Source organism: Rhinolophus hipposideros (assembly GCF_964194185.1).
Source record: "Rhinolophus hipposideros genome assembly, chromosome: 7".
In the NCBI taxonomy this organism is placed as follows: Eukaryota; Metazoa; Chordata; class Mammalia; order Chiroptera; family Rhinolophidae; genus Rhinolophus; species Rhinolophus hipposideros.
This window is the reverse complement of record NC_138053.1, coordinates 49,887,735-49,910,154: the sequence shown is the minus strand read 5'-3', so window position 1 is coordinate 49,910,154 and position 22,420 is coordinate 49,887,735. Positions and strand designations below refer to the sequence as shown.

The 22,420-nt window shown below is 40.0% G+C and overlaps 2 protein-coding genes across 2 annotated transcripts in view; one reads left to right on the top strand and one right to left on the bottom strand.

The window, feature by feature from the left end:
* The window catches only part of DMGDH (dimethylglycine dehydrogenase), a 62,967-nt gene extending 61,142 nt beyond the window's left edge, over nucleotides 1–1,825 (bottom strand). The window contains exons 1-2 of the mRNA XM_081054003.1: nucleotides 1,374–1,825; nucleotides 385–559 (exon numbers count right to left, since the gene is read on the bottom strand). Coding sequence (XP_080910129.1) covers nucleotides 385–559; nucleotides 1,374–1,474 — 276 coding nt within the window. The 5' untranslated portion in view covers nucleotides 1,475–1,825. The remainder of the gene's footprint in view (nucleotides 1–384; nucleotides 560–1,373) is intronic.
* Nucleotides 1,058–17,409, top strand: BHMT2 (betaine--homocysteine S-methyltransferase 2). Its single transcript, XM_081054004.1, has 8 exons — nucleotides 1,058–1,668; nucleotides 7,756–7,888; nucleotides 8,787–8,878; nucleotides 9,798–9,989; nucleotides 11,572–11,719; nucleotides 11,952–12,134; nucleotides 12,404–12,632; nucleotides 16,404–17,409. Exons 1-8 carry the CDS (start codon nucleotides 1,636–1,638, stop codon nucleotides 16,483–16,485), a joined length of 1,092 nt encoding a protein of 363 aa, XP_080910130.1. The 5' UTR covers nucleotides 1,058–1,635; the 3' UTR covers nucleotides 16,486–17,409.
* The last annotated feature ends 5,011 nt before the right edge of the window (nucleotides 17,410–22,420 follow it).

The following is a 22,420-nucleotide window of genomic DNA, read 5'->3' as shown; positions in this document are numbered from 1 at the left end:
GGCTCACATTTACTAAATACTTAGCATGTGTTTAGTTACTTGACACATATTAACTCTATCTTCATGACAATCCTCACAGGTAGGTACTATTAATGTTCCCATTTTACACATCAGGAAATGGAAACTTAAGTAAGTTGCTGTAAGTCACATGGGTAGAAAATCACAGAGCCAGGATTTATACAAAAGCCATATGTTCAAGATAAAGACATTATAAATGTTGATCACTGCCTGGAAGTACACCAACCACAGTGGAACTGCACTTTCCCACACAATTGAAGGAAACTCACTCCAAAGAGCTTACAATGGGGAGTTGAGAATGGGAAGGAAACTGATTTCACTAGCGCACAATTCGCACAAATGACATTTTTGAGGTGATTTTCTTACTGCGTGCCAGGTAGATCCGGCAGTGAGCTCTGATTTCTCCAGGAGGACCACATCTTTCATCCCTGCTTTGGCTAGGTGATAAGCCAGACTCACACCAACACAGCCACCTCCAATTATCACTGTTTCTGCTCTGTCTTTCCATCTTGTTTCTGCAGATAAGTGTGGGTCGTCCTTTCTGGAAGACAATTTTTTTTAATGGTAGCTTTACTAGGCTATGGTAGCTATAGTAATTATTATTATTACTATTTAAGATAAAAAGCCTGACTTAGGCAATTTGGTTGCAGGAGGGAGGAGGAGGCATTTGAGTCCATTCCATATAATTCTGGTCCATTGTAGATGAATTTAGCTAAAGAATTGAACAGGTGAGTTCTTTTTCCCCCCCAAAGAATCTAGAGAATAATTTTTCTCAGTCTACTTAAAGAACACATTTATAATCATTTTATTCCAAGAAAAACCATAATCATCATGAAGTTTCGTGTCCATAAATCTTGGATCACGGCATCCCTCTACTGTTATCCAGGCTGAAGAGAGACAGATGGAGTAAAACGTTCTTCCGCACTTAGCTGCTTCTCATTGTGGACATGTTTCTCTAATTATAATTACTGCTCAGTGGTTTAACATATTTATTTGCATGACTGTCTTCCCAGCTGGATGGTGAGCTTCTCCAAGACATACTGTAAAAAGCGACGTGTAAGTAAGCCAAAGAAGGACAATAGAAACACCTGTGTTTGCCGACACACAGAGCACCTCTGGATAGATACAGAAGTCACTGTAACAGCTGACTGGGGAAGGGGATTAGGGTAGGAGAGACTTTACACCGGGGACCTTTTGATACTGTTTTACTTTGTACGGTTGCGCACGGAAAAGAAAACAGATACATCAAGAAGCGAACCGAATGCCCATCTCTTAGAGGCGGAAGCGCCCCTCACCCTGGCGTCTGCCTCAGCCCCTGCACCGCGGGCCTCTGCTCAGGCCGGGCCCCCACTCACCCTTCGCAGCCGCTGACCGAGCGCGGACGGCCGGGCGAGCCCCGCAGTGGGGAGCCCCGCAGCGGGAAGCCCCGCAGCCTCTGCGCGCCCAGGCGGAGCATGGCGAGGCCGAGGCCCGCTGAAGGCGCTGGCACCTGCTGCGAGGCTTGTGGACAGCCTGGGGCTGCGGGCCGACGGGGCGGCGGGGATCCTCCCCCAGCGAGGGGAGGGCTCCTGGACACGCGCGCTCCTGGCGACCCGGCGCCCTCAGAGCTGCGGTACCATGGCACCCGTCAGTGGCCCGGGGACCAAGAAGGTGAGTTTCCCGCAGCCCGCGAGGTTCTCAGTCAGCTCTGCGGGCCGCGGGGCCCCCAGCGCCAGGAGTTCAAATCCCACCTTCGCCCCCGCCCGGCTCTGCGGCCTTGGCAAAGCACCTGTGCGGCTGTGAGCCTCGGTTTACCCGATGGCGAGGCGGGCCGTGGCGTGGGGGAGAGGCGGGAGGTTGATGACAGTACTGCCTGGGTGTGAGGGTAAGATAACAGTCCTTCGGTAAGTCCATTTACGGAGACTGACTCTGGGCAGGCACTGCGCACAGTGCTTTACGTAAGTTATCCCCTCGTGTTCACAATTGCCCCCATGTTACAGGTGAGGAAGTGAGGCCTACTAGCTCAGGGTGGAGCTGGGATTTGTAGTGTAGCCTTGAACTGAAAAGCCACACTCACATTTTCTCCCTCAGCAGGCTCACACTCACAGCATTCTAGCTCTCCTGCCCCAGAGCTCCTTTCCGTCAGGCTTTGGAAAGGGAAGCAGTATGGCTGTCCCAGCTGCAGGCAGGCCTGAAACCAGTCCCCAGAGGACACTCCCAGCCCCCCCCTCCCCGGGGATGGAGGGTGAGATGCTTGGGGATGCCTCCTCCTCATCCCACGGGCAGTCCCAGTATCCCAGCTCCTTCTCTTGGCCCCTTTTGTGATCTGGTCACCCGCTGTTGGCTTTGTCCCCATTTCTGCACTGGGTGTGTGCAGCGTGGCAAGAGCAGTGACCAAACAAAATTAGGAAGGGCATGAACTTGGATGTGGGACATGACCAGGACCCCTCAAAACAACCCACTTGTACCCCAAAATTCAGAAGAGACATTGGGGAAGGGTAGGGCGATATAGAGATGGAAATGTGCATCACAGACTTACTTATCCTAAAAGGTTAGGAACAACCAAAATGCCCTATTATAGTGGGCTCCCTAAGTAAATTAAGGTTCATCCACTTAATAAGTTGTTAGGTAGCCCATTAAAATGCTAAGTATGGAAACAGGAAAAGTACTTTGGCAATGTTACCTTATAAAAGGAGATATATCACAGACTGATCGCAGCTACATATATAAAAATATTTATATACACACTGTAAGAAAGGACACAATGATGGTAGCAGTTACATAAGATGATGAATTTGAGTTTTAAAAACTTCACAGAAACATATTTTGTATATGTTTTTCTGATTATAAAAGTAAATTACAGGCATTGAAGAAAATGAGCATGATAAAAAGATTAAGAAGCAAAGAACATTGTGCTTATTTCTATCTCTAATACTATGCTCATTTTTACAGTTCATTTAGAAAAAAAGATTTTAAAAATATGCTGTCTCTGTTCAATTTCTTCCTGGCCGCTACTCGTGCAACATAAGCTTATGATACATCAATCCATGTGAACATGTACCTGGGAGTTACAGTGTTAGTGGGAAGGAGCTGATCTAACCTCTCTTCTCAGCTAACAGGTGTATTTTAACAGTTTATTTAGGTCCTTTGCCCACTTTTTAATTGTATTGTTTGTTTCTTTGGTGTTGGGTTATATTAGTTCTTTATAAATTTTGGATATTAAGCCTTTACTGGATGTATCATTGGCGAATATCTTCTCCCATTCGGTAGGATGGCTTTTCATTTTGTTGATGGTTTCCTTTGCTGTGCAAAAACTTTTTAGTTTGGTATAGTCCCATGTGTTTATTTTTTTCTTTTGTTTCCCTTGACCAAGGAAATATACCAAAAAAAATAAAATTACTAAGAACAATGTCAGAGAGTTTACTTTCTATGTTTTCTTCTAGGAGTTCTATGATTTCAGGTCTTACATTTAAGTCTTTCAGCCATTTTGAGTTTATTCTTATATATGGTGTAATAAGGTGGTCTAATTTAATTTCTTTTGCATGTATCTGTCCAGTTTTCCCAACACTATTTATTGAATAGACTGTCTTTACCCCATTGTGTATTCTTGCCTCCTTTGTCATAGATTAATTGACCACATCACTAATGCTCAACATCACTAATCACCAGAGAAATGCAAATTAAAACCATAATGAGATATTACCTCACACCTGCCAGAATGCCTATCCTCAATAAATCAACAAACAACAAGTGCTGGCAAGATGTGGAGAAAATGGAACTCTTGTGCACTGTTGGTGGGATTGCAGATTGGTGCAGCCACTATGGAAAACAGTATGGGGTTCCCTCAAAATGAAAATAGAACTACCGTATGATCCAGCAATTCCACTTCTGGGTATTTATCTGAAGAAATCCAAAACAGTAATTTGAAAACATATATATAACCCTATGTTCATCGCAGCGTTATTTACAACAGACAAGATATGGAGTAACCCAAGTACCCAACAATAGATGATTGGATGAAGAAGTGGTACATACAGAGGGTGCCAAAAAAATGTATACACATTTTAAGAAAGGAAAACTGTATTAAAATTATAATACTCAATAAGTACCGATAACAAAAGATGAATACAAGTCACGTTTGATTTGTGCAATTACAAGAGGAGCTCAAAGTGGTTACCATGAGCGTCCAGACACTTCTGATTATGGCGAACTACTGCTTAAGCAACGTTGACCAAAGTGTCCACTTTCACACATTTTTTTTGGCACCCCTGGTATATACAATGGAATATTACTTGGCCATAAAAAAGAATGAAATCTTACCATTTGCGATAACATGGATGGACCTTCAGGGTATCATGCTAAGTGAAATAAGGCAAAAAGAGAAAGAGAAATATAACATGCTTTCACTTTTATGTGGAATCTAAAGAACTAAATAAATTAATAAACAAAACAGAAAGAGACTCATAGACACAGAGAACAAACTGATAATTGCCAGATGGGTGGGGGGTTGGGGCAGTGGGTGAAAATGATGAAGGGATTAGGAAGTACAAATTGGTAGTTACGAAATAGTCACAGGGATGTAAAGTACAGCATGGGGAATATATTCAATAATATTGTAAAAATTATGTATAGTGTCAAGTGGGTACTAGACTAATTGGGATCATTTCATAAATTATATAAGTCTAAGAGTTCATTTAATTGCCACACACAACACCTCCAATTGCTTCTTTAATCCAAAAGAGCAGTCATGGTGGCAATTTCAGGCAGATGGGGAGATATTTTAGACAGACTGGATCTCTGTCTGCCTGCTGCCACAGGGTGAAGTTGGTGGACCCCTCTCTGTATGAAGAGAGGTGTCCAGAAGCCAGATCTTAAACCCAGCGGTCTAGATACTGATCATCTGTAAAAAGGGGGCACAACTGTCTCTCAGAGTTTACTGTCAGATCCCAGGCAGATTCACTGCCAAACTGAAAGGGAGGATGGAATGAAAATATCAATGTACTAAAATTAGTTTACAGTGCTCTTTGTTTTACACAGTCCTCTATCATTCTAGAGCTGTCTTTAGATCATACCGGTATAGTAATTAATCGAGGTGGTAAGCATAGCCGTGAAGGAGGGGCTAAAAGATGCTCTGAATTCAAATCTTAATAATTTTGCTAATGGCTGTTTACAGAACTGGCAAAAATTAAAATGTTAACAGATGAAAACGTCCTAGCTTTATCTGGTATCATGAAGACACGGTCAAACTATAATTTTCTTAAAACCCTAGCTAATTTTCTGTTAAAGAGTTCATTTTTTTTCTCCTCAGGACCATACTTGTAGCAGATGTGAGACATATGACATTATCAAGACAGTCTTGTCTGTCTGCTAACTCTTCGTAGTTTATTAAGGGCCTCCCCTTTGGTAGGTGCTGTAGCGAGGTGGTAGGGAAAGAGACAAGATACGTCACCTGAGCCTCAAACATCTTCCAGCTAAAGAGAGGAGACAGGTAAGTAAGTAGATACTGCAGTGCAGGTGATGAGTGCAGGAATGGAGGGTGGACTCAGGTAGAACACAAAGGAGGAGGTAATCAGAGATAAGAATAGGTCAGGCAAGGCTTTGCTCTAGCAGCAATGGGAGATAGGATAGAGTGGGTTGGAGTGAATTGAAGACCATTTCAATAATCCAGGGGTAGTAAGGATGGGGGTACATATATGAGAAGTGTTAAATAGATACACTTAGTGTAACACGATGACAGATTGGATGTGGGAGGCGAAATACTAACTTATAACACCTAAATAGTATACCAATGTTTTTCCCCCTCTAGAATTGTTTGATGTAAACTATTACATTTGATTCTTAACATGGTTAACTGAAGTGTCTTAGATTTTCAAGATGAGATTTTATACAAGAGACTATACCTCTAATTCTCTCTTCTACATCCTACTGCAGCATTCATTTATTACATTGTGTTGTGATGATTTGTTGACCTATCAGCCTTCCTCAAGGTGGCCGGACTTAGAGCTTCTTGAGGACAAGGACCTTGTCTTATTCCAGTGTTTGTCCCTCTTGCTTAGAACTGCACCTGGCATGTGGGAAGGTCTCAATGAAAGTTTAATGCTTACATCCTTCTTAATGTTTCAAAAGTCCAAACCAAAATGAGTGAATTGCGTTTTATGGAGGGAGTAGAGAGATAGGTGAGAATCATGTTAAATATTAACATTCCTTCCACATTAAACTAAAATTCATCGTTAGATATGAAATATGGAAAAATAACCAGTGTCAGGAGATCTCTCTGTCTAAACAGTGTTCATGGTTAACACAGCTAACACAGTGGGGCTCCATTCCAGTCCCTCCACAGGAAAATGGAGAAGGTATGGATATGGTAGCCTGGACTTAGGCTCTGGTGTAACCCCTTCTAATTTACTTTTCTGGACTGCAGATATGACTGGTTAGATGGGACAACTGGAGGCTTTTCTCCCAGCGTTATGCTCTGTGTCCAGGCAGGACTGAAATGAACTGGTCTTGCATTTTCACTAAAAGGTTGTATCTTCATCTAATGCAGTCTGTCCAAGAGGGGGGGATTACCATGGAGTTGTTTGCAGTTTGTCACAGGGTAGTCAGGGAAGGCCTCTCTAAAAAGATGTTACTTGACCAAAGACCTGAAGGAGGTGAGAGGGTGAGCCATGCAGGTGTCTGGGGGAGGCAGGTTTTAGACAATGGAAACCATAATCCTGGATAACTTCTCTGGATACGACCTTTTATTCAAGTTATAGGCAGGCTGAATATAAAGGTGGTAAAATAGAAACAGACTAGATTAGGAATTTAGAAGATCTGAAGTCTGCTTTGTTACTTACTTAGCTCTGTGATCTTGGACAAGTCACTGAGCCACTCTGAACCTCAGTTTCCTCTTTTGTAAAATGACCTAACTCACAGAGCTGTTGAGAGTACCAAATGATAACTGTATATGAGCATGCTGGCAAATGTAGGGCATAGTTATGAAATATTGTGTCCATTAGGACCATGTTGGGCGGTTTACACACAAAAAAAGCCTTATTTTTCTCACCTAACAAGAGGTCTAGCAGTCCGTGGCCACTGCGGCTACTCAAAAATGTGATTAAAACACAGGCTGCTGTTATCATTCTGCTCCACTCACCTTAGCATGTGGCTTTCAATGGCATGGCTGCAAGGTGACTGCTACACTTCCAGGGCTTATGTTGACATTCCAGTCAGAAAGGAAAAAACTGTCAAGATGGAAGGGAGTGGGTATCCATATCAGGAAAGTAAAACTTTTGCAGAAATCCTCAGCAGACTTCCACCTATTGCTCATTGGCCAGCACCATGTCAAATGGCCACCTCCCAACAGCAAGGGAATCTGAGAACTTTTTTAAAGTTGGGGACGTAGCCTCCCCCAAACAAAATACATTAGCCAAGAAGAAGAGAGAAAATGCCAATGAGTTAGGCAACTAGCAATGTCTGCCACACACATGTTGAAAAACTAAAATACCTATCATGGAATCACCACTTTCACTATATTCTTACTCAGACTAAATGTTACAAAACCAAAAAAAAATAATAGTCCCAGCACTCTGTACAAAAAAAGTAACTGGATTGTCCAAGAAATAAAGTATGTTAGTCTTTCTGAAATACTATTAGACACTGACGATTTTAACAGAACTGGAGCTGTAAGAACATAGCACTGCCTTTCCTAAAATTAGAAACTGCTTTTAGAAAAAAAGGAAAAAGGGGTCTTAGGTGATTTTTCTTTCTTTTCTTCAGGGCATTTTGGAACGTCTGGATAGTGGGGAGGTCGTGGTTGGAGATGGCAGCTTTCTTATAACTCTGGAGAAGAGGGGCTACGTGAAGGCTGGGCTCTGGACTCCAGAAGCTGTAGTAGAACATCCAAACGCAGGTTGGTGCCAGCAACCCGAGAGTATTTATCTGGGTGACATTTTGCTTACATCTGACTGGGAGAAGATAAAAAATATAATAGCATGTGTTTTCTAAGGACTGTTTCACTTGTCAAAATTGCCAAGAAGTGGAGACAGTGATAACACATGGGCTGAAGCAAATAGAAGAAAATGGCTTCTCTCTCTCCCTCTCTCGCTCTCTCGCTCTCTCATTCCCCCCTCCTCCCCCCGCCATACACACACATTTGCTTCTTCATATATAGGTATTGCTGAAATATACATCTTAATATTTGTTTCCTGAATATGTACCTTGTGGATATTCAAGAGTTTCCTTAGCATATTAAAACTGTTATTGCTTCAGATTCATCCTTCTGGCTAATTTGCATATTATAACAGTATGTTTGGTAAAGATGATTGATGGTAACCACCAGCTTAACAGAGCATAGACAATAGACAGCCAGGTTCTGTTAGGGGAGGGGGAAGGGCGAACAAATAAACACAGTTTTCCTTATTCTACTTTGAGGGCTCCCCAGTGCTGACTGAAGGTAGACCAGCTACATCCTTCACAACACTGGCAAATGAATAAATCCTCTCTAGACCAAGAGGTCAAGGGACAACTGGCCAACCAAGCCTTAATCTCTGCCTGAGACTTCACCAGGCTATGAGACCCATCAGCAGGACAATGTGAGGCTACTCTAAGCAGCTCTGATTTGGTACGGACTCTGCCCTGTCCTGTCGTTGAATTCCACTGACCTTAATCTATAACTTTCTTATAAGTACTAGGTTTGAAATTGTGTCTGATTCAAAGAGATGTGAGTGGGTTAGCTGCTGCTGCTGAAAATGATGGCTTCTGTGATTTTTAATTTTTTTTAACTTCAATAAAAAACAACTACTTTGTAGTTCGTCAGCTTCACATGGAATTCTTGAGAGCAGGATCGAATGTCATGCAGACTTTCACCTTTTCTGCCAGTGAAGAAAAAATGGAAAGCAAGGTAAACTATAATGCCAATTGGTTGGGGGGCAGAGTTGGTGGGACCAGGGATCATCTATAATAAAAATAACCTCTTGATGAGAAGCTATGGAATTGACCTGATGTGTTACTCTACTTTAATACAATCTCACATAAACATCTATTAAATAATTACTATGTAGACATATATGTACTAAATAAGTGAGCTTTTTCTGTCTCTTTATCTAGGGGAGGGAAGGGGATAGGACTGGGAAAGGACAGGCCATAGGGAGGGCATGGCCATTTTCTTGTGCTATTTTTTTCATAGAAAATTAACACTTTATAGGTGCTCTTTTTCCTTCTCATTTCACATTCTTCTTTTCTGACTTGTCCATCTCGAGACAGGGTGGTCCTAGAGAACGTAGCACTGGCGAGGAATGAGAAGAATTGAGTTGGATACCCAACTTTGTCACCTATTGGCTGTGTGACATTGTGCAAGATACTCAACTGCATGGAGCATTGGTTTTCTCTGCAAAATGGAGATAATTTATGCTTAACCACACAGGGTTGTGGAGAAAGGTGGATACGGTGAAGGATGAGGAAGTGTTATGAGGAATTCTATAAATGTAAAGTGTTAGTACTTATAAATGTTAATACTTATTTATTCACTCAACCAACTGACATTTACTGAGTATAGTATACTCTCTATGATAGATACATAGAGCCAATTCTGCAGTGTGGGAGGCAAGCAAATATACTAAAATCTAGTATGAAAACCCAATAATGGAAATACAAGCTCACTGGTAGTAGAGGAGATGGTACCCAACTCTGCTGGTCTTGAATTGCAGTGTCAGCCAGCGACTTGTACTCATTTTACGTGCTCATTGCTCCCTTTGTTATTGACTATATTTTACCTTTAAAAGTCCAGGTTCACCATCTTAACTCTTGTTCCCTAATCTCAGTGGGAAGATGTAAATGCTGCTGCCTGTGAGCTTGCCAGAGAAGTGGCTGGCAAAGGGGACGCTTTGGTAGCAGGGGGGATCTGCCAGACATCAATATATAAACTCCACAAGGATGAAGCTAGAGTTAAAAAACTTTTTCGACTACAGCTAGAAGTTTTTACCAGGAAAAATGTGGACTTCTTGATTGCAGAGGTAAGCCTAGTGTTATAGTGGAAAGGTTAAACCTATTTTGACAAGTATAAATGCATAGTTTCAACTTTCATGAGGGTATTGGACTGCTTGATGTCCTCATTTCTCCACATAGATGGTCAAAGGTTTATTTAAATGCACTGTAGTCAAGGCCAACACCCTCTCACTTGTATGCTAGGTTCTTTGTGAAGCCAAAGGACAGACCCAGGAGAGCCCGACAGTAGCCTTTGGTTTTCTAAGTAGGGTGGTCACAGCAGTTGACTCTTGGGGGACGCTACAAAGTGGTCAGAGGAAGGGGTCAGTGATTTCAAGGATATCCTCTCCCAAGAGAGGGGCAGGGCTGGAAGGAGCTGTGTGTATGGGCTAGAAGCCAAAGTCTAGGGGTGGGTGGCTGCACAGACTCATCCGGGCCCCACAAATAATCCTTACTATTGAGTAGCTAGGTCCCTTGCTCTTTTCCGTCCATGCCTTCCTCACTCTTGCTTCTTTGTTTTCACTCAAATAATAACATATGAATAATATTTTAAAGAGACATTAAGAATTGGTCACTGATTGCACATAAAGGCCCAGAACATTCTCTTCCTTCTGCCTCCCAAAATTAAAAAGCCCTCATTCCCCATTTCCCATCATAATTGCAGGAGTCAAGTCCTCAACCCAAGTCTTTACCTCAACAAGGACAATAGCCTACCAACTGCTATTTCCCCCCAAACTCTATTAAACCCATCGAAAACTTTGCTTCTTCAACCTTCCCAAGGCTCAGGGCCACCTACAGCTAACCCATCTGGGAAGAATCTTTGGCAGAACCGAGCACACATTCCCCTCTATCTGTTCTCCAGATCATGGAAATATGTTTGTTTTTTAAGAACCTGTCTGACTCTCTCTATCATTTCTCACATACTGCTTCTGCAGAATCTATTTCTAAGTCAGAAAAGGAAGAAACAGGGAGATTTCTGTAGAGATTTCTTCACTCGAGGTCAGCTTTTTGATTGTGGCACTTGGGTGGTTCCTAAGAAGTACCCCTAAAAATGGCATGAATTTACCAGTAGGGTGTCCTGTCCACTATCCACAAAGAAACTCAGTAGCTATCCCTCACCACTCTGTGCCTTAATGTTCTCATCTGGGGAAATAATCATATTTCCCTTCCTACTTTAGGGAACATTCATGAATATCTAAGTAGAAGTGAATATAAAAGCACTTTGAAGTAATAATACAAAGCATGACAAGCTATTCATTATTTTTCAGCATTATTCCAGTTTCATAAACGATGACTCCAAAATTTATTAGTAAAACTTTTGTTCCTGAAAAATTATGGTTTTAAATACTCAATTATTTTAAAAACCTTTGTGGGATTTTTTTTTTAGATGACATCTAAATGAAAATCTATGTATTGTTAAAGGAACTAAAATATTCACTCAGAAAGGTATTCTTTAGTAAATCTGATAGAGACACATTCCTTAGCAAGTTTTATTTTTGTCACATACTATATATTCGGTCATTTTTATAACTGTTTTGTAACATTTGTGTTCTACCACTCGCAATCTGCTTTATATTTGGACCAATAGAAAATAAATGAAATTTCTTCTAGTATTTTGAGCATGCTGAAGAAGCTGTGTGGGCTGTGGAAGTCTTAAAAGAGTCTGGTAAACCTGTGGCAGCTACTATGTGCATAGGCCCAGAGGGAGACAAGCATGATGTAACACCTGGAGCATGTGCTGTGAAGCTGGTAAAAGCAGGTAATTTAGACTCATAATGTGGTAAGCAGCTCAGCTGTTCATGAAATTTATCAAAGTTTACTTAATGGAGCAGTTCAGCAATGAAAGAATTAACTGGAATCGGTTTCCTTATCTGTAAAACTTAGGAGGTGTAGGGCGATGTCTACTCGCTAAGGCACCTTCCAACTATTAAAAAGAATAAAATGAACATGTAAAAAAATAAAATGTAAAAGTTCTTTATTTCTTTGCGTAGGGGCTTCAATCATTGGTGTGAACTGCCGATTTGGGCCTGGGACCAGCCTGAAGACCATAAAGCTCATGATGGAAGGCCTCCAGGCTGCAGGGCTGAAAGCACACTTCATGGTGCAGTCCATGGGCTTCCACACGCCTGACTGTGGCAAAGGAGGGTTTGTGGATCTCCCAGAATATCCCTTTGGTAAGCTCAGGCGCCTGGGAGAGGTCTTTGTGATTTATTGTTGTGACAAACTGGAAACAGCTGTGATGGACAACTAAGGTGTGGTCTTACAACACAAGACTGCATCAGACACAAAATATTCACTGTTAACCCAAAATGAGCTATCTGAAGAATGCATCATCTAAAGTTTACAGGTTCTTGTTTAACTGAAAAAAAAAAAATGACTTTCAGAGCATCTATCATTTGAGAATGGAGATGGTAAGAGAGATGCCGTTACTACTGTATTACAGGACTGGAGCCTAGAGTTGCGACCAGATGGGATATTCAAAAATACGCCAGAGAGGCCTACAACCTGGGGGTCAGGTACATTGGCGGGTGCTGTGGATTTGAGCCCTACCACATCAGGGCGATTGCAGAGGAGCTGGCTCCAGAAAGGGGCTTTTTGCCACCAGCTTCTGACAAACATGGAAGTTGGGGAAGTGGCCTCAACATGCACACCAAGCCCTGGATTAGAGCCAGGTAGGAATTTTTAAATTAACATTACTAATGTCCTCGAATCTCATTCTATTAATATGTGTTATTTTAAACACTATGCATGCATATAATAATAAAAATTCAGAAAGTATAGAATTGTATAAAATGAAAAGTAAAAGTTGCTCCCTCCTTACACCAGTCCCATTCCCAAAAGTAACTTGTTTGCCATTATGTTTTTTTTTTTAATTACATTTATTGGGGTGACAATTGTTAGTAAATTTACATAGATTTCAGGTGTACAATTCTGTATTACATCGTCTATAAATCCCATTGTGTGTTCACCACCCAGAGTCAGTTCTCCTTCTGTCACCATATATTTGATCCCCTTTACCCTCATCACCCATCCCCCGCCCCCTTACCCTCTGGTAACCACTAAATTATTCTCTGTGTCTGTGAGTTTTTGTTTCTCATTTGTTTGTCTTGTTCTTTTTGGTTTATATACCACATATCAGTGAAATCATAGGGTTCTCTGCTTTTTCTGTCTGACTTATTTCACTTAGCATTATACTCTCAAGATCCATCCATGTTGTCACAAATGTTCCTATATCATCTATCCTTAACGCCGAATAGTATTCCATTGTGTATATGTACCACAACTTCTTTATCCATTCATCTATCGAAGGACATTTTGGTTGTTTCCATGTCTTGGCCACCGTAAACAAAGCTGCAATGAACATTGAAGTCTTGTCCCTCTGTTACTTGTTTTATCAATTTGAAGTGGTAATTACCCTTTAGGAAAGCTAAGGAATTTAAAGCACGTAATCTTCCCCTTTTCCCTGTTCTCCTTTTCCCAATTTTGACTTACAACATTTTTTTTTTATTGCTTCTGTTGGTTATCTTTATAGCTTTAAGTTGCATATTTAACCGCCTATGTCATAATCCATCAGTGAGGCAGTATTTGTTGATTCCATTCTTTGTAAAATAAAAATTGACTCCCTTCGCTTCCCTCTACTTTTCCTCTCTCATCTACCTATTGGCTTCAAGTTATACCATTACTTTTAACTTCATCAAAGTTTTAATGATTGTATTCTGCTCTGTAATTATAGTTAAGTCTTCCAAGAACTGCCTGTAGATTTATTATAAAAATATAAAGCTACTAGTAAATAACATTTTTACTATTATAATTGTCATATTAAACAATTATAATTGTTTTATTATTATTGTCATATTAAACAAGTAGGACTCATAAAAAACAAGTGAGAACACAACTTTTTTTTGGTCTCCCTCTGTCTCTTTAAACCTGCTCGATGGGTGAGTTCTTTCCTCTGTCCCTGTTTGAAAATACTGACACGGCCCAGGACTTCTTTGGGTACTCTTAGGCAGTAGAAAGCCCCACGATTGCTTCACTTAGCAGACACAGTGTCAATTTAGCAATTAAGCGTTCGGTTCCATGTGAAATCAAAATTTGGAACATGTTTCAAACTTAAAATTTCCCCTTTTATCCATCAGAAGACTTCAATAGGCTCGAAACTAGGGAAGTCCAGTGTGATCCTTCCTTTTCTCTGTCTTATGCTTCCAACCCTCCCTTCCCATCTTGCTAATCATGGTTTCTGACTCCTTCAGATTCAAAGTGAGAGGAGAGAAGGTGGAAAGTGGAGTAACCGGGTATCACTCGCTGGGCCCCGTAGGAAGACCCCGTTCTTTGAGCCTGGCAGGTCTTCATGAGAACCGTCACGGCTCTTCAGAGGCTCCCACTGGCAACCTGTGCCTGTAATCCTCACGCCACAGGCATTGCGTTTTTCTCTGACTGCTGCTTCCCCTTCAGATCCTATCCTTTGCAGCAAGTCACTCTAGATATACCCTATTTTGGGGGTCCCACTGTCCTTCCTGGTGATTCTCTTGGGCCAGATTTTAAATACCTCCAGGCTGGTTCACTGTCTTATTAGGCTCAAGACTGGCGAGAGGACCTGTCACTCTTCCTTTATGCAGACAAACTGAGAGTATGGTCTGACCCCAATTTAACTGCACCCTCTTCTCTCACAAGCAAAGTGTGTGGCTCATTGGTCTCTGTGATCCAGATTTTCCAGTGTACAGTCAAGTGAGTTATCTCACTGACTCTTGGCTACCTAGTTTGAAACTTCAGCAGAGTATCCATACCTTGCTTTGACACTTACCATCTATACTATCTTGATGCTGCCAATAAAATTTCAATCTAATATCCCGGTACCCTGCTAATGACTTTCTAAATTTTATTCACTTGCAGAACCAAGTGATAAGCATGGAACTAAGGAGAAAGAGAAATAATCCTATTTTATAAAATTTCAGCCACTTGTAGAAGAATGTTCTGAGATCAAGGTCAAATTGACATTCTTACATTTCATCCATAGTCCAAATCCATGCCATATTTTAATTTATTTCATACTTGGACATTTCTTTGTATAACATTTGGTTTTCTAGAAATTTCTAATTAACTTCCCTTTTCATTGTTGAAAGAAGAATAACAGTCCTTCACCTTCTCTAAAGTCTTCTAATTTCTAAATTATACTATTTGTCACAATTAATCCCACATTAATTGTGGACATTTTGGGGGGGGGGCCTTGAATTACTAGTGTGTTTGGAATCATTCCCCTCTCCATCAATACAATATCATCTCTTTTCCATCTTCTAGAAACCAGCCACAATCTCTGCTATATGCTTTCTCTATTCAGTGCTAGTATATATTTAATCCATCTTGTACTTCTTTATTCATTTCATTGGAATTTAGAACAATCTTCATTTTTGAACTAGAACATCTTTCCTAATGTAAATTTATTTACGTTATAAAAATAGTCAAGAAATCATTTAGCCAAATATTTCTTCTGGGAGATAAAGATATTAGAGAAGATGGTTTTTGTAGGGATCATACTTAGGAAAAAAGTACAAAATAGAAATATAATTAAAAAGGGAGGAAAGCATACTTTGATGATGATTAAAATATTTGAAGTAAGTGAGAAATGGCTTATTTTAATTATCATTGTCTAGGGATCCTTAAAATGTATTAGCCTCTAAAGATAAAACATTATTCTGTAATAAAGCCAAACATTCCTTGTACCCTGAACTCTTAAACATACTGATGTTTGCAGACATTTGTGATTACACACAAACCTGTCTACACTATAGATTTCTGACATTTTTATCATCCCAAAATATTGATTTATTCATTGTTTCATAAGTGGAGAGGAAAAAAAAACTGTATAAATATATTTAATACAAAGGTCTGTGACCAGAAACCTTTGTGCTCTTCTTTCTTTGTCTAAAAACAAGGAACAAATACTGACAAAATAATTTGTATTCTGTTTTTAGTTACTTTGTGAAGAATTATACTTTGTCTCACTACACTAAAAACCATCTTCATGAGTACTTGTCATTACATTAAAATATTGAGTAGAGCAAGAAGGACCGTGCTAGAAATTTCAGAATAGATGTAATTCACAATATAAATTCACATATAAAAAGTCAAACGCATGTCTTTTTCTGAACTGTTGTGTGAAATCCAATGATTGTTACTGAGGATAGACATGTGAGAAAGACCCCTGGCATTGATGGATATGGGCATAGTTTTCTATATGCTGAAACTGAAGTTCTACTTTAATCTGATCAGCTACATAATGTATGTGTAGTTGGAAAAATATATATATAATAAGATAAAAATATAATAATATATTTAAATATATTAAATAAATATATTACAATATATATTTATATATTATATAAATGGTGTATAGGATTTATAGGTGTGAATCTTTTAATTAACTATGTATTTTTTAAAAAACACAGGGCTAGAAGAGAATATTGGGAGAATCTGCTGCCGGCTTCAGGCAGACCTTTCTGTCCTTCGCTGTCAAAGCCAGATATCTAAGAAGTAGTGAAAGAAAACACGGAAATAATAGAACAAAAAGAAATCCCTCTCAAGCCCCATCTGGACCCCTGCCTCGCCTTCATCCCCAGTCCCTCCTGATATTTCCAGCCGCTGAAGAACTCATGTGCTGCCGCCCCTTCAATTAATTCCACATGACCCATGTTGTGCTCCTGCTATATTTAAGCACCGAGTGAGCTGAAAGGTGCAGGGGATGCGAAGATGATGAGAAATGCCCCTGTTCTCAGTGCTTACTGTCCAGCAATACTGCAGTGCGTTGTTCTGAAGGTCATCAAGAATAGCAAAACTTGTCTTTTAGGGTGAATTTGAGATTTTAAAATAATCAGAAGTCACTGAGCACCAAACCTAGTAATTAATTCAGGTGACTAAGCTAGGTGCTTGAGGAAGATGGAGAGGCATACTAAACTAAAGAAATGCATCTGCTTTCCTTAAATAATTTGTGTAATGACTCCAAAGGCAATCTCAAAGGAAAAGATGCAAAAAATGTGTTGAGCAATGGCAGGATTATTGAAATAAGTGTATAACCTTCCAAAGTGATGCCTTTCAAAGCTGATTTTACTTAAAGGTGCTAGGTCCTAGAATTTTTTAATGTATCTTTATAATCACACGTGGCTAGATTATAAACTATTTAGGAACAAGGACCATGTGATATGCTTCTTATATTTTTCCTTATAGTATTTAGCATTGTGCTGGGCTTAATAACAGATGCTCAATGAAATACTTATTGATTGTTTAAAATAAATAAAAAGAAACAGTTTTAGAAGACCTTTTTAAAAGTCAGAGTTCAAATCTATGTTGGCCTAATATTTTCTCGATTAATGTTTATTTGCTTTGTGCTGATTTCTCTGTTTTTCAAAACAATGTATCAATGTGTGATAATTAATAAAATTAAAAATAATTTACCTTTTATAGTGTTTGAATATTTTAAAATTTATGGAAGTTCTTTGAAAGAATAATAACAAACATTTAGTATTTATGTTCCAGGCTCTTGCTTTTCTTTCTTGATAGGTAGGTAAGTAGGTAGATAGGTAGATAGATAGATAATAGATAGATAGATAGATAGATAGATAGATAGATAGATAGATAGATAGATAGACATCTCTAGAGAGACTTATTTAACCTTCACAGGATTCAAACATGAGTGTTTTTAACACAGTAGTTTAGCTAAGAGGACCCTGAGGTGTAACAAGGCAAGGCAACTTGCCTGAGCTCACACAATTAGTAAACGGTAGAATGGGAGTTGGATCCACATGGGCTGACTCTGGAATCCATATCCTCACTCTCCTGCACTACCCATATTATGCCTAAAGCTGCTGCTTTCATCAGAGCCTATTCAATTTTTTTCTGTTGTAGAGTTGAAGGTATTTTTTATCAACTTTGCTTAATATGAATCAATCTTTCAGTCCCGATAGGCTTGTTTCTGTAATGTAAGCAACCTGGAGTTCATTAAATGTTGCCACTTGACCCATCATGCACAACCGCACCCTGCTGGCAGTTAGAGCGTGAATCGTTTACCTTCATCTCGGGGCCTCAGGGGTCTTTGAGGATGCCTAATCTAAACCACTAAGGAAGCCTCTGAATACCTCTGTCAGCTTCCCCAGCCAGGGCCATCCCGTCTCTGGACCTTTCCAGTAGCAACTCACTACCTGTCGAAACCACTTATTCTTCTTTTAAGATGCATCTCGTTCTCTGAAAGTTATTCCATACATTAACCAGCAATCTGCTTATCAACAACTTTCACTTTTTGGTCCAAATATTACATTCTAAGCACCCATCGAACAAATTTATAGTTTCTTTCCTATGATAGCTCTTCAAAAATTTAAACATAGGTGTTACAGCTTCCCTATACTTACTCTTGTTCATTTCCTCCAACTGAAGTCATAGGCTTTTAAGAAACGTTGCCATATACAGTACTAGCTATGTGACATTGGACAGTTATCTTTTCTGTCTTATTTTTTTTACCTGTAAAGTGAGGATAACAATAGAACCATCCTCAATGGGATGCTATGAGGATTAGATGAGAAAAAAAGATACTTAGGATCAGTGCCTGGCGGATAGTAAGCGCTCAATGCACGTTAGGTAGCGTTATATAATTATGTGACTTGGTTTGTATCCCCTCATCCTCATGGTGACTCTCTCCTGGTCACCCTTCAGCAGCAAAGCTTCTGTTTAAGTTTACTACCTGGTCCTGGACATCACACTGTGAGAGTAGATGCCCACACAGTAACAGTTGGCTGAGAAGATAAAGGTTGTGTAGAAGGGCAAAGAGCTAAGAGGCTACATCAAGAGGAGGAGCCATCCCTCAGGCTGAAACTCATCCTTGAGCCTGCGTTGCTACAAATTAAAACCTTCATCCAGTTTCATACCATATAGTGTAGAAGTGGTGTAACAAATCAACATGAATTATGTATGGTTAGGTGGTAAGAAAATGTTTTTAAATCTAGGTCCCTTAGCCCACAAAAAATGAAAATCACTTGAATCCATCTTAGCTAAGAGCAGCTCATTTAGTTTTAGAAAGTGTCAAGTCATTCATTAGCTTTTCAGATGAACAATTGGGATATGTACCAAAAAAATAATTAAAATACATTCTCAGAGTTTGTTAGTCATAGACGTGGCACGGATTGAAAGATGTGAGTAAGGAAATGAATAAGAAAAAATGAATTTCAAGAAGAGATGCACACTGAGAGTAACAAGAGAAGACATAGCATAAAGATGGGCTTGAGCAATGATGTAGGTTATACCCCACTTGATGCAATAATGTGCAGCCACTGAAGATTGTGTTCAAGAAAAGAAGTTAATAATTTCACGGTATGTTCCGCTTTGCTTTGATAACTTGTTGTCTGAGCATTATTGACGTGACAAGTCATCCCAGATTTGTAAAATATGCTGGTTTCCTTTGGGGTGTAGTGAGTGCAGTGCCAGAACAGAATGTGGATGAGATGGCAGTTGATAAAACTTCCAAGAGACAAGCAGGTAACCAATAAAGGAAAGTCTTTAACAGAAAGATTTCCTACATTGAAAGACCGCACCATTGTATAGTGATTGGATCACATCTTAGATAACAATAAAGACATATTGGGGAAAAGCATTGTAAACTTGTTGCTCTAACTCCAACTTTTTAAAATGCATAGTAAAATGTGAAATTCTTATTTTAATTTACTTTGAATAATTTACTACATTAAAATGATGGTTATTTTTAAAGGCAAGATTTCCACAGGCTTTGATTTGGTAGGAAGAAATTAAGAAAAGTGTCATTATCTATAAAAAGTTAAGAATGATCAGTGAAATTAAGAAAAACTGGCTTGAACTAGCTCTTCCCAGTTCCACAGTGGATGTTTACTGTACCAGGTGTTATCAAGGAGAGTAAATGGCCCTCTGGTAAACCCTGCTGTGCTGTGTGTAGAATCATCAACGCAGACCAGCAAAGAGCAGGCATGGAAACCGCCGTAAGGGATCGAAGAGATATGCTGAAACTGAGGGGTGAAGTTCACTGGGGAAAAAAAAAATTCCTGCTTTGTGATGATCACAGCCATGATTTTACACCCTTAAGCAAAATCGTAAGCAAAGTTAAGCAACCCCTTTTGGCAGTACAGTCAGTTGCCTTGAAGACAAGCACATATTTTGTTTAACCGATAATGGAAATGCTGAAAAGAGCTTCAGAAGGGTGCAATTAAAAGAAAAAGTCAGGAGAATAATATCTGCTTGGAATATCTCAGTGTTGTTATGCAATCAAATTCAGGGCCTTGTACAAACAAGTTAACAGAACTAAGCATCCAGAATTCGTTTCCCTGTTTGATACTGTAGGGAGCTTCACACCAGCATTACAAGTCCCAGCAGTTCCTGCCCTTCTGTACACTCAATTCATCATATAACTAGAGCAGACGGCTCCAGTGCCCTAGGTCCCATTCCCTCCACACCTCTGACTGCAATTCACCTGCAGCTGCAGAGGCCAGTTCCCTGTGGCTGACTCATCTGGCACTGACAGCGCCCTCCTCTAATGCTACCTGAGTTATCCTGCCTGCTGGTCCAGGGACCTCTCCTGTGCAGCTGAACACCTCTCTTTCCACAGGCAAACAACCAAAAGTGTGAGACAGTTAACGTCCCCAGGACAGCCCTCAATCAATGGGGATTCCACTTAATGCCTGCTTCATCACACTGCTTGCTTCTCACTCAGACTCTTAAGTTCACACGTCTGATTAGAAGGCCCTAAGTCACAGGCCTACGTTTCAGCTGGCAGGAAAGTGAGTTTTAGGGTTTCTACCTTGGGAAGACTTCTAAAACTGGGAAATTACCCAAAAACATAGGAAGGATATTCAAACGTTGATAGATAGCCAGACAACATGGCTATATTAACAAACAGAAATCAAATATTCAATTGACTAGAAATACTCTCGTGATGCTATCACATTAGAATCCAATTATGTGTATGAGATATATATCATATTTAATGTATAATTAAGGTCATAAGCTGAGATGATACGTTAGAGAGGATGATTGAAAAAAAACTAAAAAGAGGAGAACAAAATCTAAGTTTTCTAGAAACTTGAATGACTATGATGATCTGATTTAAAATAGAGTGTTTATTCATATTTAACTCATAGATCTATTCAGTTTATTTTTCCAGATTGTCTTTCAAATTGAATACTAAAATAGAGGTATGGATAACATTCTAGAGCCCCGGAAGAATAGCTCTTCTGGTTCGATTCTATTATTGCTGATGAAGGAAACAGAGGCCCAGGAAGCTTCAGTGATTTACTTAAGAGATCATTGTTGAAAAGAAATCATGCTGAAAGGCCAAAAAGTTTCATTGTTTTTTCAAGAATCCTTTCTAAGGACCCCCCACCGTACAGTGGGGAAGCAGGATGCTTTGATCAAAAGGGCCTAAGTCTTAGCTCCCGTCAACATCCATCCAGAAAGCCTCTTTCTGGAGAGATTTATCCCTGCCCACTCCCGAGTAGGCTGTATCCCAAAGCCTGAGGCATGAAGAATGAGACAAATAAAACCAATTTCCACAGAGTCCATTATGTACAAAATACTGCTCCGTTTTCCCGGTAAATCAAGCAATTGCGTTCGCTTTCCCTACAAATTCTCTCTCTTTGTCGCAGCATCACAGCATTCACGTGACATGTATTTACTGGAGGCTGACTTTTCAGGCACTAATCTCGGCCTACATTACGAGCATGAGTGCTTTAGGATTAATTTAGAGAGCATGGAAGTTTGTGCCATCTAATAAAAGTCTCTTCTTTAAAATGTGGTAGAAAAGCCCACCAGCTGTCATCACCATAAAATAATGAGCAGTTGTTAAAATAAATAAGTGGTCTTTGGGAAACATGTTCTGATTCTTTAAAACACTTTAAGGAACCGAATAGAATATTCTAAGGAAGATGTGGAGAAATTAAATTAACTAATTAGACAAATAACGTAACTAAAGGCACCCAGGTGTGTTCTGTATCCCTAAGCATCACCACTGGATGGTGGGAGAGGAGAACTAAGCGGGGATAGCAGCCAAGAGCCTGGGTCATCCAAAGGACCAGTTAAAATTTCATTACTTGGTACTTTGCCTATATGTACAGCATCAGTTGCCATAGGACAAACTACTTTTTATATTGACATAAGTAAGATTCATTGTATTTCAGAAGAAAATCAGGCTGGATGGGTGGGTGAAGCTATCTGGAGATTTAACTTCTCTAGGGTGTTTTGCTTTCTGCGGCATAACTAACTCTAAAACTGCCTGACCCAGGTGGGGTTGAGGGTGAGGTGAAGGGATGGTCCTAGAAAGCAGTCATTTGAAGGAAAAAGAGAAGAAAGAGTGCAAGTTTCAAGTGGTGGCCAATGTTGGTTTCTTAGTCTGGAGAACAGTACCACAGTACTGTAATATGATAAGATGAGGGGGAACTGAAACGGGGTTTGGCAGCCT